The 16,805-nt window shown below is 41.0% G+C and overlaps 2 protein-coding genes and 1 pseudogene across 2 annotated transcripts in view; 2 read left to right on the forward strand and 1 right to left on the reverse strand.

Annotated features, from left to right (window-relative positions):
• Positions 1-2,261, forward strand: part of NEMF (nuclear export mediator factor) — a 56,594-nt gene extending 54,333 nt beyond the window's left edge. Inside the window, exon 34 of the transcript XR_011465681.1 lies at positions 1,781-2,261. The gene's annotated coding sequence lies outside the window, so the exon portion shown is untranslated. The remainder of the gene's footprint in view (positions 1-1,780) is intronic.
• On the reverse strand, positions 697-16,159 carry KLHDC2 (kelch domain containing 2). Its single transcript, XM_005894286.3, has 13 exons — positions 15,641-16,159; positions 13,104-13,183; positions 11,358-11,475; positions 5,158-5,273; positions 4,773-4,854; positions 4,530-4,613; positions 3,913-3,993; positions 3,781-3,839; positions 3,275-3,384; positions 2,772-2,844; positions 1,376-1,463; positions 1,231-1,283; positions 697-1,006 (listed from the first exon to the last, which is right to left on the reverse strand). Exons 1-13 carry the CDS (start codon positions 15,791-15,793, stop codon positions 883-885), a joined length of 1,221 nt encoding a protein of 406 aa, XP_005894348.1. The 5' UTR covers positions 15,794-16,159; the 3' UTR covers positions 697-882.
• Positions 6,040-6,163, forward strand: LOC138989634 (small nucleolar RNA SNORA11; annotated as a pseudogene).
• Positions 16,160-16,805: the final 646 nt, after the last annotated feature.

The following is a 16,805-nucleotide window of genomic DNA, read 5'->3' on the forward strand; positions in this document are numbered from 1 at the left end:
GGTGGGGGTTGGGGTGGTTATACATTTAAGTTGTGAGGAAGTAGACTTCTGCCTTTACTTATCATTCCCATGACTTGGCTTAAGATAACACCTAGAAGAAATTGGTGTTGATAATTTCCACGCATTTATATAATACCTTTACTTTTCATCTTAATTTCTTTCTTGTAATCTCATTCAGCTCTGTGCCATTTTATTTTCCACCTCTAGTAATTATCAGTAGCATGTTACAGAGTATCTTAACCTATAATATTATAAGTGCACTTTGAGGTTTACCACTAAAGACTCCTGACCCAGCTTTTTTCTGTCTCCTAACAATGGAGAATAAAGTCATACATTATTTCCATTCTTTTATGAGCTGTAAAAGCTGTTAACTTTAAAACAACTGAACAGGCTGCCTAGGGTCAACATGAGCAACTCCACTTGCCCCGACCCTTACACCAAAGTACTGGGGTCGAGGACTGGACGGCCGCTGGTCCCTCCAAGGTTTCTTTTACCAGCTTAGTCCTATCAACAACCACTTTATGTAGCCTAGTGTTTTAAATTCAACATAACAGACTACTCAAGAAACAGCTAAAATATTAATGTCTTTAAAAAGTAACTTCACCATTTTGATACTGGTAGGAATAATTAATATAGACCCTGTTGTTACCAAATAGGAAATAATCATTCCTTTGGGTAAAAAGCCCAAGTAATAACTTATGCTGTTAAATACATTTATTGTAAACTTTAGACACAAAAATAGGTTCTCTAGGCCATTCACATGCACATTAAAACTAAAAAGCTGCAAACTACAACAGTGTATATAATTATACAAATGATTTCACTCTGATGTTTACAGAATTGATGTCCATGCAAGTGATCAGAGGCATTATCTATGAAGCCTTAAGATCCAGAAGTGTTGTTACTACCAAACCTCTGATTAACACTGTGAAGTAAGTGTTTTGGAAGGCAGTTCCATGAGTTGGCTAACATTTCTTTAAAGCAGATGACAGCTTCTAAACTTAGCCTGAAAGTGGACAAAGAAAAATAATTTCACTTTACTGTTAGAAGTATATTAAAACTACCAAAAAAGAAAAACCACTTTAAAGATTTTCATAGAAACTGGATAGTTTTATCAATGAAAGTTTATTATTGCCCTTAAATTATCCATAAACCTATTTTTTCAAGAACACTAATTCAAAGTGTTTAAAAAACAATTTAAAATAAGTACCAAGTAAAAAAGTTACTTACCTTACAAGAGATTTTGGTTGAACTGAAAATATAAGTATTTCATTACTGTGTGCCTGAAAAATAGACAAGAATACATTAAAAGTACTTCACAAGAAAGTTTCAGCAATAATATGGAGTGTCCTTTAATAAAGGGTGGTGTACTTACAGCTCTGTGATGGACAAGAAGGTTATTGGCACACCCTCCAAACACAATTACTTCTCCTTCATCACTGGCACAAGCTGTATGCCATAATCTACATTTAAAACAAGAACTTGTTTGAAGTCAACCCAATTACCAAATTGATAATTTATACTAGAGAATAGAGATGATGAAATAAAGACTAAAGGTCTTTAGCACAGACCAAAACATAAAGTTGAGACACAGTTATCTCAAGGAAAAGTACAAAAAGCTAGAAAAATCAGTGTCTTTATCTAGATATCATTATCTCTCTGGTCCATTCCTAATTTATGCAATGAGGAGTCTGAAATGAACGATCTGTTCTCTAGGTTTTTATGAGCAATAAAAGTCTTTGGGAGATGAGTGGTATATGCCCTCTCCTTCTTTTCATAGGCAGGGTCAGCTGTCCTTATGCAAAACATCTGAGGAATGTTTTACTCTGCCTGAGTGAAACGGAGCATCTTCAGGCCTGACTCTCTGGAAAGAGTATTTGTGTCGAAAGGCATCTTAATGGCATGACTGTACTACTTAGGTTAGAGGCGTGGATAAAAATGCAAGTTGCTGCTGCTGCTAAGTCGCTTCAATCATGTCCGACTCTGTGCGACCCCATAGACGGCAGCCCACCAGGCTCCCCCATCCCTGGGATTCTCCAGGCAAGAACACTGGAGTGGGTTGCCATTTCCTTCTCCAGTGCATGAAAGTGAAAAGTGAAAGTGAAGTCGCTCAGTCGTGTCCGACCCTCAGCGACCCCATGGACTGCAGCCTTCCAGGCTCCTCCATCCATGGGATTTTCCAGGCAAGAGTACTGGAGTGGGATGCCACTGCCTTCTCCAAAATGCAAGCTAACATTAAACAAATGTGCTTTGAACAACAATTCTGACTACATCATTTCCTTTTAGCAGTCTCTGTAACAATTCTGACATAAGAAAAGTAGCAAGTGTTCTAACAGGCTCTTTTTGGACAATTCAACTTCCTAGTATTTGTTATACTGCATAGCTGTAAACTTGATTGTAAGTTCTTGATTCCCTCACCGTCAAACATTGTTTAGGGTTTTGAATTCTCTCCTAGAAGAGAACTAGAATTTCCTTTTTCAGATGACAAATCTAGAAACAGTTCTACTCTGGTAAAGAGCTTTAGTATAAATTTTAACAATGTCATTATTCTAATGAAGCAAAAAGCAAAATCCAGCCCTGTTTTTCATGCACTGATGATGAAAAAGAAAGCACTAATACTAAGAACTTTGGTTTTCTTTCAAATTAAACCTTAGTGAATGCTAGGGTTTTTATGAGGAAGTGAATGCAGCCAACTGAATTTTCTCATTCATTACCAGTCTTATACATCTCTAAGGACCTCACTCAAGAACTACCTTTTAAATAGTTCATACCTTGGTTTTTCAGTATGGGGATGATTAAACTTTATCCATTCATTTTTACTGATGCAGTATGTCCAGGCATCACCTGATTAAAGCAAAGAAGAAAGCATTAAGTATGTTATTCTGTCAATGTGACACTGATATTTATTTATTTTTTTTTGACACTGATATTTAAAGAGTGCAGCTTTAGTAAAAACAGTAATAAATCAGATTTTGAGTAGATACAGAAAGTATATTTCCTTTTTTCCCCTGCAGTTAGGTATGTAAGCCCTTTCCATGTTACAGCCATTTATTTAGCAGGGCAAAGAGCTCTAGGTAATTTTTTTTTTTACTGGACAGATAGATGTGTCATATGAAAACAACTGTATATATATTATAGGATCAAAATTAATACCAAATCTTCTAACCATTCCTATAGCCCTCTGATACACCTAAAAATACTGATTTTTTCCAGCTATTTATATTACTTACAAATGATGTATAATAACTTTTAAAAATATTTTAAGAGTACTTACTTAGTGGCTGTTTATCAGTGGTAAATCCTCCAAAGAGAAAGAGATGATCTGAAGAAACTGGTGTTAGTGAGTGCCAAGATCGGCCAACTGGGCATATGCCTTGTGGAATTCTGAAAATGATAGCTAAGTTACAATATCTGCATTTAAAAGCTGCTACTGTATTTAAAGCAGAGAAATACTAAAATTTTATATGGAACTTTGAAGAGATTTTTAAAAAGGCTTCTAGATATTAACAACTACATGCTTTTCAATGAACTGTTTCCTTGGAAGGAAGGTCAACTTTAGATCTTTTCAACAAACACTGAGCACATGCTATGTGCTAGACATAGTTATGGGCATTGAAAATTTAAAGATTCCTTAAGGATTTAGTGATCATGTTTACTTAAGATTCACTGTTACAGAAAAGGAAAGCAGGTACATTATGTACTAATAATAGAGAGTAAGGGGAAAATCCATTGGAATTTTTTTGAAAAACTTTCCTAAATAATCATCTAGATGATACCTACAGTTCATTCCACTCCCATGTATCCAGATTAAGATAGTGAAGGTCATTCATTCTAGCATCCTAAAAAAGGATAAATTAGTTATCATTCTGAGTAACTGAAAAGCACATCTTTGAAACTATTTTATATACTCACCCGGTATCTGCCTCCAAACACAAAGCCTTTGTTTCCAACAGTCGCACAGGCATGGGCAGCACGAGGTGAAGGTGGTTTACCCTAGTTAAGTCGTAAAAACAATTTAATGAATAAATGAACGTTTTATAAATACCAGAAAGAAGTCTTTTCTGGAAGTGGGATAGAATGTGCAGAACACTTGAGCTCTTAAGCTTAAGTGCAAACTTGTAGTAAACAGCAGTACTAAAGGCTGACTACCAAAACTGGGAGCTTTTGAGAAACATTACTGAAAGGGCTAGTTAATAGAATGCTTACTTGCTTTACTTTTCTTTAAAAATAAAAGCTAGAACATTATATGACACTGTGTCAGAGGAAAAAGACATCTAACATTTGAGTAATTTAAATCCCAATCCAGCACTAGGTCATTTATTTAATTACAAACTATACCACTTTTAACAGCTATTAGATGACAGATACTGGGCTAGTCTATACATTCATTAACTTTTTAGTTTTAGACTCCTTGGAGAAAAATGAACTATCAATTTTACACCACTTGCCAACTGCCCTTCTCATTGAAGGGCACTAGTTGGCAACTGCCCTTGCTTTAATAATTAATTCATTATTCTTCAGTAACTCACAGTAGTTATAGGCTGGCTCCAGATAAACGTTTCAGTGTCTAAAATATGTACATGATCATTCCATCCTCTTGGATGACTTGAATTCTACAGAAAATAAGAATCTGAGTTAGTTTTTACAAATAATGTTTGTAAAACAACCTTTGGTTTATTAACAGGGCAAAATGAACAAAGCTAATAGCAAACGAAGTATATTATTTCAATAGACTAAGTAGGCCACTTTTGCAAATATGAAACTTCATTTACCCAGAAAGATGTTTCATCAAATTCAAAAGTTCCCAATACTTTGTCTTCAGGTAAATATCCATACCCTCCAAAAAATATTAACCTGTTTGATAAAAAACCAAGAAATTAATAATTCAAACATCCACAGGATACAAGATATTTTTTTGTTTGTTTTGTAATATTTCATGAGCTGAGAAGGCACACTGGAGTATATAAAAATACTTATTCAAATAATAATGGCTAATATGACTAACAATGATGTCTTAGGTGCTTTGCCGTTAATTCACTCAATCTTTATGGGCCTTCAGAGGCATGTTACATGATTACAATGGTTATTAGCAAAAGATACGTGAATGGCAAAGTACTTTCCACATAAAAACCCAAACCTATAGTGTGGCTCACTCACTTGTTTTTATATACCCAGACACCGAGTTTGTCCTTTGATGATGGAGGAACTCCTTGGCAGTCAATTCTTTCCCAGTGTAATACTCGGTCCGTAGACCTTGAATCCAGCATGTAGAACTGCCAGAAGCAATGTTAGATTCTGTTACATGAAGGAAATTCAACCTTGGCATTTAATGTTATTGCATTTATGCTGATAAGAATGTCATCTAATTCAGTACTACTAAAAGTATAATTGCAAACTGGCTGCCAGTCTGTAAAATGTTACCTAGTCTGAGTCCAGGGAAGAAATTTCTGCCAGAATGTGAATTACTTAAGTCACTGTGCACCTTGTTTGCGTTCAGCCTGTTTTTCCCCCCATACCACTTTTTGGCTGAAGGACTAGAAAGTGAGTTAATTTACTACATTCTTTGCCTGAGATAGGCACTTTAAATTGTACTGATCTAATTTATGTATTCTGGGATGGTATTACAAAAAAAAAACAAACTTAGCAATTCATCTTCAATTTAACAAACATGTCTTAAGTGCCCACTTAACTCTAGGAGCTAAGGATAAATCTTAAAAGATTAAATATTCATTTGTCTTTCAGAGGGTTCACATCCAGGTACTTACATTTAAATAGTCAATAAGTTAACTTCTTTTTTTTAGGCTCCTAAGGTTTCTTTTCCTCAACCGTACTGATTTAACTATTAACCATTTCTCTGACCACTCCCCTTTACTAAAGCCACAACTAGTCTTTTCCCCAAGTTTCCTCATGTTGTGTCAAAGTTAGTTTTCTCCCCCTTGACCCTGAAAAACAGATGGCTCAACAACAGCCTACAGCAGTGCCTCACAAAACCTTTTAGGCACAAAACCCTTTCTTCCAACAAAGTCTTAAGCAAACGCCTAAATATAAAAATAAGAACCCGAAGAAACGGCTTCTCTGTTTACAACATACCCAACAGAAATCTGGGTTCACTGTGACAAGGGGCAAGACTTGTGGCCTTCCTATGAATAAACAGAAAACACAGACTCCCCTGCACCTCCACATGCTGCTGGGCAGGACCAGTGTGACAGGGCTCAACACGGAAAGAAAAGCTACAGCATTTAGTGGGGAAGTTTGCCACTGAGCAAGTCAGGTCCATGCATGGGTGAGCCATGAGTGGTGTTATAAAGGCTTTTCCTTGGATGGCAAAGAAAAATAGATTCCAACTATATGCCATCTGGAAAAGACGAAACTATAGAGACAATTAAAAGACTGATAGCAGGAGTTTAGGGGGAGAGAGGAGATGTATACACAAGTTCAGAAGTTTTTATGAACAGTGAAATACTGCGTGTGACATTATAATAACGGATATATGTCATTATCAGATCAGATCAGTCGCTCAGTCATGTCCGACTCTTTGCGACCCCGTGAATCGCAGCACGCCAGGCCTCCCTGTCCATCACCAACTCCCGGAGTTCACTCAGACTCAACGTCCATCGAGTCAGTGATGCCATCCAGCCATCTCATCCTCTGTCGTCCCCTTCTCTTCCTGCCCCCAATCCCTCCCAGCATCAGAGTCTTTTCCAATGAGTCAACTCTTAGCATGAGGTGGCCAAAGTACCGAGTTTCAGCCTTAGCATCATTCCTTCCAAAGAAATCCCAGGGCTGATCTCCTTCACAATGGACTGGTTGGATCTCCTTGCAGTCCAAGGGACTCTCAAGAGTCTTCTCCAACACCACAGTTCAAAAGCATCAATTCTTCGGCGCTCAGCCTTCTTCACAGTCCAACTCTCACATCCATACATGACCACAGGAAAAACCATAGCCTTGACTAGACGGACCTTTGTTGGCAAAGTAACGTCTCTGCTTTTGAATATGCTATCTAGGTTGGTCATAACTTTCGTTCCAAGGAGTAAGCGTCTTTTAATTTCAGGGCTGCAGTCACCATCTGTAGTGATTTTGGAGCCCAGAAAAATAAAGTCTGACAGTGTTTCCACTGTTTCCCCATCTATTTCCCATGAAGTGATGGGACCAGATGCCATGATGTTCGTTTTCTGAATGTTGAGCTTTAAGCCAACTTTTTCACTCTCCACTTTCACTTTCATCAAGAGCCTTTTGAGTTCCTCTTCACTTTCTGCCATAAGGGTGGTGTCATCTGCATATCTGAGGTTACTGATATTTCTCCCGGCAATCTTGATTCCAGCTTGTGTTTCTTCCAGTCCAGCATTTCTCATGATGTACTCTGCATATAAGTTAAATAAACAGGGTGACAATATACAGCCTTGACGTACTCCTTTTCCTATTTGGAACCAGTCTGTTGTTCCATGTCCAGTTCTAACTGTTGCTTCCTGACCTGCATACAGGTTTCTCAAGAGGCAGGTCAGGTGGTCTGGTATTCCCATCTCTTTCAGAATTTTCCACAGTTTGTTGTGATCCACACAGTCAAAAGCTTTGGCATAGTCAGTAAAGCAGAAATAGATGTTTTTCTGGAATTCTCTTGCTTTTTCCATGATCCAGCGGATGTTGGCAATTTGATCTCTGGTTCCTCTGCCTTTTCTAAAACCAGCTTGAACATCAGGAAGTTCACGGTTCACATGTTGCTGAAGCCTGGCTTGGAGAATTTTGAGCATTACTTTACTAGCATGTGAGATGAGTGCAATTGTGCGGTAGTTTGAGCATTCTTTGGCATTGCCTTTCTTAGGGACTGGAATGAAAACTGACCTTTTCCAGTCCTGTGGCCACTGCTGAGTTTTCCAAATTTGCTGGCATATTGAGTGCAGCACTTTCACAGCATCATCTTTCAGGATTTGGAATAGCTCTTTTGTCCAAACCCAAAGAGCATGCAACACTATTCACTTAATTAAAGTGAACTGTGATTTACCTTAGGGTGAACTGTGAATAAATAAATGGGCGGAGCTACAATTGTTAAAAGGAAGGAGGAAAAGGGTGGTGTGGAGCCTGCCTAACCCCATATACTTCTCTCACAGGTGTCCCAAAGCATCCCCCCCAAAATCACTGGAGTTCCTAGGAGCACAGTTTGAAATCTGAAACCAGTTCAACCCACATGCTCTGTCTACACCAAATCACTTGGCACTTCCATAAACCAGACATATCTGCGTGTAACTCTGCATCCTGGTACCTATATATCTTGCATAATACTCCTTCCAACTATACTCTGTGATTCCACTCAAGCATCACCTCTTGGGTTAACACTTTTTGTTTTCTGTTCCTCTGTCCTGCCAAACACAATGGTAAGGAAGTCAAGAAGCACCTGGAGTACCAGGCAAATTTGGCCTTGGAGTACAGAAAGAAGCAAGGCAAAGGCTAACAGAGTTTTGCCAAGAGAACGCGCTGGTCATAGCAAATACCCTCTTCCAACAATACAAGAGACGACTACACATAGACAGCACCAGATGGTCAACACCGAAATCAGATTGATTATATTCTTTGCAACCAAAGATGGAGAAACTCTATACAGTCAGCAAAAACAAGACTGTGGCTCAGATCATGAACTCCTTATTGCCAAATTCAGACTTAAATTGAAGAAAGTAGGGAAAACCACAAGAATGTTCAGGTATAACCAAAATCAAATCCTTTACGATTATACAGTGGAAGTGACAAATAGATTCAAGGGATTAGATCTGATAAGAGTGCCTGAAGAACTATGGACGGAGGTTCATGACACTGTACAGGAGTCAGTGATCAAGACAATCCCCAAGAAAAAGAAATGCAAAAAGGCAAACTGGTTGTCTAAGGAGGCCTTACAAATAGCTGTAAAAAGAGAGGCGAAAAACAAAGGAGAAAAGGAAAGATACATCCGTTTGAATGCAGAGTTCCAAAGATTAGCAAGGAGAGATAAGAAAGCCTTCCTCAGTGATCTATGCAAAGAAATAGAGGAAAACAATAGAATGGGACAATAGAACAATAGAGATCTATACAAGAAATACCAAGAGATACCAAGGGAACAGTTCATGCAAAGATGGGCTTGATAAAGGACAGAAACAGTATGGACCTAAAAGAACCAGAAAATACTAAGAAGAGGTGGCAAGAATACACAGAAAAACTATACAAAAAAGGTCTTCACGACCCAGATAATCACAATGGTGTGATATCCTGGAATGTGAAGTCAGGTGGGCCTTAGGAAGCATCACTTTGAACAAAGCTAGTGGAGGTGATGGAATTCCAGTTGAGCTATTTCAAATCCTAAAAGATGATGCTGTGAAAGTGCTGCACTCAATATGCCAGCAAATTTAGAAAACTCAGCAGTGGCCACAGGACTGGAAAAGGTCAGTTTTCATTCCAATCCCAAAGAAAGGCAATGCCAAAGAACGCTCAAACTACTGCACAATTGCACTCATCTCACATGCTAGAAAAGTAATGTTCAAAATTCTCCAAGCCAGGCTTCAACAGTACGTGAACCGTGAACTTCCAGATGTTCAAGCTGGATTTAGAAAAGGCAGAGGAACCAGAGATCAAACTGTTAACATCTGCTAGATCATCGAAAAAGCAAGAAGTTCCAGAAAAACATCTACTTTTGCTTTATTGACTATGCCAAAGCCTTTGACTGTGTGGATCACAACAAACTGTGGAAAATTCTGAAAGAGATGGGAATACCAGACCACCTGACTTGCCTCTTGAGAAACCTGTATGCAGGTCAGGAAGCAACAGTTAGAACTGGACATGGAACAACAGACTGGTTCTACATCAGGAAAGGAGTACGTCAAGGCTGTATATTGCCACCCTGCTTATTTAACTTATATGCAGAGTACCTCATGAGAAACACTGGGCTGGAGGAAGCACAAGCTGGAATCAAGATTGCTGGGAGAAATATCAATAACCTAAGATACGCAGTTGACACCACCCTTATGGAAGAAAGCGAAGAAGAAGAAAAGAGCCTCTTGAAAGTGAAAGAGGAGAGTGAAAAAGTTGGCTTAAAACTCAACATTCAGAAAACTAAGATCATGGCATCTGGTCCCATCACTTCATGGGAAATAGATGGGGAAACAGTGACAGACTTTATTTTTTTGGGCTCCAAAATCACTGCAGATAGTGACTGCAGCCATGAAATTAAAAGACGCTTACTCCTTGGAAGGAAAGTTATGACCAATCTAGACAGCATATTAAAAAGCAGAGACATTAGTTTGCCAACAAAGGTCCGTCTAGTCAAAGCTAGTAGTATGGCTTTTCCTGTGGTCCTGTATGGATGTGAGAGTTGGACTATAAAGAAAGCTGAGCTCCAAAGACTTGATGCTTTTGACCTGTGGTGTTGGAGAAGACTCTTGAGAGTCCCTTGGACTGCAAGGAGATCCGACCAGTCCATCCTAAAGGAGACCAGTCCTGAATATTCATTGGAAGGACCAATGCTGAAGCTGAAACTCCAATCCTTTGGCCACCTGATGCGAAGAACCGACGCATTGGAAAAGACCCTGATGCTGGGAAAGATTGAAGGCGGGAGAAGGGGACAACAGAGGATGAGATGGCTGGATGGCATCACCAACGTAATGGACATAGGTTTGGGTAAACTTTGGGAGTTGGTGACGGACAGGGAGGGCTGGCGTGCTGCAGTCCTAGGGGTCTCAAAGAGTTGGACATGAGTGCAACTGAACTGAACTGAACGTACATTACATGCACCTTTCTGACTGCATCTGTCTCGTACGGGCCTGAGAAAAACATGCCTTTTCCCTATTTGGGCAAAACACAGACAAAGTCTGAACAACAGTATCTTATAGTGGCATGTTATAGGAATGTTAGTATATGAAATTTTGTCAGTGTTAATTTCTCCTTACAGCTTTTTGAGTTGTGGCCTGTTAAATTTTACTGTGTGTGTTAGTTGCTCAGTTGTGTGCAACTCACTGTAATTCCATGGACTGTAGCCCGCCAGGCTCCTGTCCATGGAATTCTCCAGGCAAGAATACGCAGTGAATAGCCATTCCTTTCTCCAGGGGATCTTCCCAACCCAGGGATTGAACCCAAGTCTCGTGCATTGCAGGCAGATTATTTACTATCTGAGCCATCAATATCCCGCCCCGTCCCCCAAACTGCATCTTGTTTTTAGTTTACTAATATTCATCTAATATACAGCATTTTATTAATAAGAGAGTAAGTAGCTGCAAAGAACATACCACAATCAAGTACACATGTTTTTGAACTTGAACAGGAATAAACTGGGCTAACCTTAGAAATCTAAAGTGGTCTGAAAAAGAACAAAGTTACCTTAAACCATCCTTACACACACTAACCTTATTTGTATTGCCTCTTGAATGGTGTCCTCCAAACAAGTACAGCACCCTGTCCACACACACGGCACAGCTTCCTGACATAGAAGGAGGAACATCACCCTCAGTGTTAATTTTTTTCCTGAGAGGGAAAAAACTGAATGTAAATAAATTTCCCCAAGAAGAAATGCAACAATGTATCCAGTCTTCTAATTCTATCCCCACAATAAAAGGAAAAAATAAGGGGTGAGTAGCTATACTGAGGTCTCTTCTAACTTGTCCCTTTCACCCACTCCACAGGCTGCGCCAGCAGGCACTAACGTGACAGCATGGGAGGTTCTGAAAGCCTACATGTCATATATCACTCTAGGAGCAAACCATCTCAACATTTCTCTAACTAAATTGTTTGCTTTTTCTGGTTACTTGACCATAAATGATGGTTTTGTTTTTTTGAGTGGGCCAAGAACCCAAAGGAAGAAAACTTCAATATCTGAGTCCTGACAGATTAATAAGTGTTTTTTAATTCAGTCACCTTTAGCCATTCGAATTAGTCTGATTCCGACCTTATGTAATACTACAGACACTCAGGTAGTGTCTACTATAGGCCAACCATTCCTCTGAGTGCTCTTTACCTGTTTTAACTCATTCTAAGTCTAAAAGTGAATCTGAATCAAAAAGTTAATTCTAAGATTCAGAATATTAATATTACATTCAAGGGCTTCTACTCCTAATATCGCTTCATCTGTGTTAAGCTTTATGTTTGTTTCTGGCTGTGCTGTGGGACATGCAGGAGCTTAGTTCCTTGACCTGGAACTGAACCTGTGCCCCTGCAGTGGAAGCGTGGAGTCTTAACCACTGGACCACTAGGGAATTCCCAATTTTTAAGTTTTGATAGACTGATTTTGTAAAAATTCTTCCTGGGATTGAATTTCTTTTTTAAGTTTCCCCATTAAAGGAATACAATTATAAATGTCCAGTTCTCTAGAAAAAGAGCGTTAAACAGCTAGATTAACACTAGCTATATGCAAAAATAATCCTGGTTTATTTTTAGTTGAACTCTTAAGTGGAACTAGTATTCTCCTAGTTCTGAGATCTCAAATATGCTAAAATATATAACAGACTAAGTTTTCACAAAGCAACCCATGGGGAAAACTACGTTCTAAATCCTCAAACACAGCCAACCCAGCATTTTGAGAATTTATTAATTCTGCTAAGAATGTACAAGTATTACTGGTATGAAACTGGCAAAAAGTCCTTTCAGAATAACCCATTTGCATGGATGGCAAATTTAATTTTGTTTTTAAGGCAAAACATGCTAAATCAAAGAAATCTGCATAGAAATTTTAATATTAGAGCTCATTAAAATAGAATACTACCTTTATTTCTAGCAAATATAGTCTACAAATTCTTCTCTCATTCAAAATACATAACAGAAGACATAACATATTGAATATATATATGGAACTTTTATGTATTTCCATTCCAGGATCTGAAGCTTCTACCTCTTTAATACTGCTATAATACTTGACACAGTTCTGAACAGAAATTTCTTCAAAGGTCATAAAAGCATCTAGTAACTACTGAAGAAATACAAAAGTATTTAAGCTCAGGAGCTAAGCTAAACTAGTAGAACACTGTTTTCAAAATACACAGCTAGGTTAGTATCTTTAATTAAAGTGTTTTTATTCAGTAGTATGGGTTTTACAGAGTATGTTTTTGTTTGCAACCTTATTTGGATGTTCTAGTCCCCCTCTTAATATCCACAGTTACCATCTTCCAGTCTCCATGTTGTAGATCCAGAGTTCTTCTCTAGGCAGATAAAAGTCATATAATCCTCTGACTTGATTACTCTAAAACAACAACAAAAAGTTGCAAATACAAAATATAACTTGTATTCTAAAGAGGCACTATTGTATATTTTTTCACATCTATCTCATTTGAGATACTGAGAGTTATAAGAAACAGGTTTTAACAATTCTATCACATGTACAGTTCTCCCTACCCCATGCCTCATACTCAAAGTAATGCTTAATATAGAGAGGCCTCAATTCAAATTCTTGATACAGCAGTTGCAATGATGCATGAAGTTAGATCTCCAGCTAATCTCTAAGGCCACTTTATCCATAACACTCCACACACCAAATCTGAGTTACATGACCTCATGGAAGATTATGTGTGTCATGTTGGCAGGCTAAAGAAAGTTCTACCTTGAAAGCACCTGATCCACACTAACAGGTCAGATGTTCTTCCCTTTTAGCCATTCATTCTCTGCCAAGAAGCAGGGAGGGCAGAACTGCAAATATTAAGTCCTTGTACAAAATCTTAAGTTCCTTGTTCTGCTCCATTTCCCTTCAGATAGAGCTTACTATATGCCAGAACTAATGAAGTGCTATCCATGGAGTGCTGTATTGAATCTTCACAACAACTGTAAGAAATAGCTGGTATAGATTTCTTCAAGAAGTTGCCCAAGGCTACTCAACAAGGAATGGTGGAAGCAGGATTCCAGCCTCCTTTCCCTGAATTTGCAACTTCAACCACTTTGCCTGACCTCTCCAGACTTTGAACCACCCTGGCCACTTTCTGAACAATGTTGACATAAAGCAAACAGATGCAGTTCACTAAGAATGGGTGTCAGAGTCGTTAGCTTGAAAAACAGAACAGAACATCTGGGCATGTAAATATTTCTCTTTCCACTCCACCACTTATGAAATAAAAAGGCTGGCAGCAAGATAGCAGGTTGACTCAGAGTACATCACTTTGGCAGGAGGAGGAAAACTGACTTCTGTGTATGAAGCTAAGGTTTACTGAAATCAAAACAATCTTCCAAGGGCCTCCGGTGTGTGGTACTCTTAGGGTTGTAGCCAGAAAGTGGAGGAAGGCCTGTTTGAGAACTACAAACTTACTTCACTAGTCATGCTTCTCCACCCCGCCTCAGACCTGGGCGTCCAGGCCCTCCACAACTCACCTTCAGAATCTTCCACCCGCACAACCCTTTTCCCCTATCCCCTCACCTTCCCTCTTCCTACTGAAGATTAACAGTTTTACCTTTCTCCAAGGCAATTATTTACATTTTAATAAAAGTCACCCGGTACCAGCCACCTTGCTCCTACCAAATACCCTCTCTTCTGAACACCTATTCATTGGAGGCTGGGGAAAACATTTCAGATTAATCAGGATTAGGAGAAAGGAACCAAAGGAAGTAATCAAGACAGCTTTTTCCCAGCTATCTTTTCAGAGTCATCTCAAAAAATGGTCACATCAACTGTAGCATAAGCTAAAATCTATGACCCAGAATCACCTAGTGCTTCCAAGTCAGGCAAGGCACTGGTGTACAGGACTAGATTTCTAGCAAATTGGAGCGGGGGCAGATCATTTTTTTTAAAAAGGGACAAAAATATTTTTGGTAAGAACAGATCCGAACCACTCCAGCAAATGAAATAAGACGATTCTAGAATGCAGAGTGTTATTAGGAAGCTCTAAAAGCAAAAGGGCAAGAGAACTAGTGAGAAGGTTTAAATAGGAGGCACTTGGGCAGGATTTCCAGACAGAGGAAAAGAGAAGAAACTCAACTACATGCTCTCAACTGGTAACTAATCATACTGGTTCATGACTAAGGGTCAAAGGGCTGCGTTCTGTAGTTAAAAGCTGTTACTCTTGATTTTTTTTCGGTTATTGATACAAATTTTCCATTAATTTTCTTTATAGGAGTTTAATGTGAAAAATCTCAACCCTTTCTCAGCTGAAACCAAAAGGAAAATAGCCCCGAAACATTCGAATAACACTAGGATGGCAGGTGCACAGGTGTAGCTGGGACTCCTGAACCGGCGGGAAGGTTCAACAAGCCAATTTTTGCGGCCTTGGAGAATTCCAATGCATTTTCCCTAAGAGGCCGTCTCCCCCTAAGTGGGCCACGGCATCAGCGAGCACCGGACCCCGGCTCTATGCCCAATAACAAGAGTGACCTCACACACCGTCACTTCTTACACACCAACCCTGTAAATAAAAACGTTCCGCGGTCTCCCACCACCCGCCGCGCCCTCCGCAGGTAAAGCTCGGACATGGGCAAGCGCGGGCAGGGAGCGGGGAGCAGGCTTTGTAAGCAGAAGGCGGGCGTGACAACAGCCCAGGAGCCCTGGGACGGGTGGGGAGACCCGTGGGAAGATTCCCACACTCGCAAGAGAATGAACCAACCGGCGGAGTCGCGGCGCGGGGGCGCTGAAGGCGCCCGGGGTGGCCACCCTGGCCCTCCCGCCGCCCCCGACCGGTAACTGCCGGCCGACGCCCGCGCGACCCGGCCGCCCACTGACCTTGTAACCGCCCCAGACGAACATGTGGCGCCCGTCGCTGACGGCTACGTGGCCGCTGCGCTCGGCGGGGCAGGCGAGCTCCGCGGATTCGTAGCCTTCGTAGGCTGGCCCTGGGAGCTCGTCCTCCCGCAGGTCCTCGTAGCCATCGGCCATCTTGAGGCTGCACTTCGGTTCACCAGGAATCCCCGCACCCGCGGAGGAGAAAAAGACAAAGGAAAAGAAAGAGACGTGCGGCGGCGGCGAAAGGTTTGGTGTTACGGCCGCTCCCCGCCGCCCGGGATTCTGTCCTCCCGGCCCGTCTCTGCGAGGACGGCCTCTGGCCGCTTGAGTAGGGGTTGCGGGCTGGAGGCAGCGAGGGCGCAGGGACGCGAGCAGGGCGGGCAAGGGTCCGCCTCGGGCTGATACCAGCTTCCAGCCCGTCAGCCCCGCCTCCAGCTCGCTTCTCGCCGCGGAGGGCCCTTGTTTACGCCGCGCTGGGAGCCGCCCGTTCCGCTGACGCCGCTCGCCGGGATCCGGAAGCGCGGCTGGTGCTGAGCGCCCCCAGCGCCGGGTCCTCCCGCATCCTGCGCCTGCTGGGCCTGGGTCCAGAAGCTAAAGGCACTTCCAAGCACCTCCGAGCCTCCCTTCATTACGAGGAGATGCTGAATTAGCCAGACTCTGTCAAAAAAAGAAGGTCTTGTCTGACTGAAGGATGTTCACAGCCCAGAAAGGGCTAGCAAATTGCTCAGCTAGTAAGTTTCAGGTTTCAGGGTCTCCAGAGTTGGTGCCCTGTCTTTCCCAGGACAGTGGATGGGGGTGGCATCACTACCCTCACGCGTGGTCCCAGGTGGCCCCAGCCGCAATTGCTGGGCGGCTTCCGGGCGGAGGCGCCGCTGTGTGTGCGAGGCAGCTCCGGGACTGCGTGGCTCCCCGATGTGCCTGCTGATCGGTTCATGACGTCTCTTCTCGATAAGCTCTTTTGGTCCAGCAGAAATTTTAATTCAGTGGTGCATCCTCCACCCAGTTTGGAAAATTGTGCTTAAAAAGTGTTTCAGAAATCTTCACCTCCCAGGCCTTCAGGGAGGAAAGTGAATCCTGTTCACAGACACTATTTTAGCTTACATTTTATATGACTTTTTTCAATTAGATCAAGAGAAAATTAAGAATTATCGTGATCTAAATTTGA

The sequence above is a fragment of the Bos mutus genome, chromosome 10, assembly GCF_027580195.1.
Source record: "Bos mutus isolate GX-2022 chromosome 10, NWIPB_WYAK_1.1, whole genome shotgun sequence".
NCBI classification, from domain to species: domain Eukaryota; kingdom Metazoa; phylum Chordata; class Mammalia; order Artiodactyla; family Bovidae; genus Bos; species Bos mutus.

Bases quoted from the DNA above. Each gene is read 5' to 3' on its own strand.
- KLHDC2 (XM_005894286.3), bottom strand. From the start codon at position 15,793: ATGGCCGATGGCTACGAGGACCTGCGGGAGGACGAGCTCCCAGGGCCA. The intron at 3,994-4,529 runs GTGAGTTACTGA...CGACTTAACTAG, and splicing joins GGAGCCAGCCTATAACTACT to GGTAAACCACCTTCACCTCG. The intron at 1,007-1,230 runs GTAAGTAACTTT...GTCCACTTTCAG, and splicing joins CAACCAAAATCTCTTGTAAG to GCTAAGTTTAGAAGCTGTCA.